The sequence below is a fragment of the Bison bison genome, unplaced genomic scaffold, assembly GCF_000754665.1.
Source record: "Bison bison bison isolate TAMUID 2011002044 unplaced genomic scaffold, Bison_UMD1.0 scf7180017864537, whole genome shotgun sequence".
Classification (NCBI taxonomy): domain Eukaryota; kingdom Metazoa; phylum Chordata; class Mammalia; order Artiodactyla; family Bovidae; genus Bison; species Bison bison.
Window position 1 is genome coordinate 7158023 of NW_011495085.1, and position 1348 is coordinate 7159370.

Here is a 1348-nt window from a genome sequence, read left to right on the forward strand (position 1 = left end):
ACCCCCTAGTATAAACCTTCAACCCTCTAGTATTGACTTCCTTTAAAATCAGCTTCTCATAATGAAGTATGCCTCTTTTCTGTCATTTTCACAGTCTGTGCCATAGAGATATCCCATTTTATGTGGCGATCATAGACCTGAAAAATGTGTGAGGTGTGTGTTTGAGTGTGTGTGTCTGTATGTGTGTGGTAAATGTGAATATCACATTTGAGATGTACTAAGAGAATGTCACAGTAAAGTAACCCTATAAAAAGCCTTTTATAGTAGTTGTATGGATAGAGTTCATTTTCCTTTGTCAGGTTTTCTTAAATTGGATATAAACTTGGAGTCACCATTCCAGAATGATGAGGCTTTTTCAGGCTATGTGATGGTGTCAGTGGGCTACATAGTTGGTCACAGACTTATGATCCTACTGACTAGATGATTTTGGAGGAGAGATATATCAGCAGACTTCTGGGTTTGGGAGAATTTTTATTGTGATGTTTGTTCAATTGTTACTGAAGCCAAAGACCCTGATTGTTAAGAGGGAAATAATTCAGGAGACCTTTGTGATCTCCTTTTCTGATTGTGAGGTTTGTTTTTACCTTTGTACTGCATTCCATTCTCCCCCCTCAAAAAAAAGTCACCTAGAAACAGATCATCTTCTTTGCCTAATAATCATATAATGGCTTCAGGTCTTTTCCTGCCCTTCCACCCTGCGTCTCAGGGCCATCTGTTCTCTGCAATCCACTTTTCGGGAAAGTCTCCTTTCCCATCTGCTCTCCTTGGGTCTCAGTGTCTGCTCTAAAGATTTATGAAGGCTGCTCTGGGACCTCTTTCCAGTTATTTTTTAAGATCAGTAAGCTTTTTCCATTCGATTTGTCCAAAAGTTACTATTTTTTCAGGTGTATTCTTTCATTCTTTCACTCTGGGGGTGGAGAGAAATCTGTCTTTCTGTGCTTGCCAGAGGTACTCTGCTTATCAAAGCAAAGATTGACTGGGCTGGCTCTGGCTGCTTTGAAGCCAAGGGTCCTCTTGGCCTTTTGGCCGCTGGCAGATAGGCTCAGTGCAGCTCCTTGGGTTCATTTTTTTCCTGTCCTTTCCCTTGTCTCCCTGACAGAGTACAGTCGCTTTGAATCGAAGATCCATGACTTGCGAGAACAGATGATGAACAGCAGCATGAGCTCTGGGTCTGGGTCCCTGCGAACAAGTGAGAAGAGATCCTTGTATGTGAGGTAAGTCTCACTTTGGAACACTAGGCTTTGTGTGGCATGAGGGAAGCTCCGTGCCAACCCAGCCCTTCTTGTTTAACTAGTGGGATAGGGAGTGTGTACTCCCAGTACTAAAACAACACTTTGCACTGTGTGCT

General features: G+C 42.7%; 1 protein-coding gene across 2 annotated transcripts in view; it reads left to right on the top strand.

Annotated features, from left to right (window-relative positions):
• The window catches only part of DLG3 (discs, large homolog 3 (Drosophila)), a 48632-nt gene that overhangs the window by 23459 nt on the left and 23825 nt on the right, over window positions 1-1348 (top strand). For both annotated transcript variants that reach the window (XM_010832111.1, XM_010832112.1), the window contains exon 3: window positions 1100-1214. In XM_010832111.1, the coding sequence (XP_010830413.1) occupies window positions 1144-1214 (71 nt within the window). In that variant the 5' untranslated portion in view covers window positions 1100-1143. The remainder of the gene's footprint in view (window positions 1-1099; window positions 1215-1348) is intronic.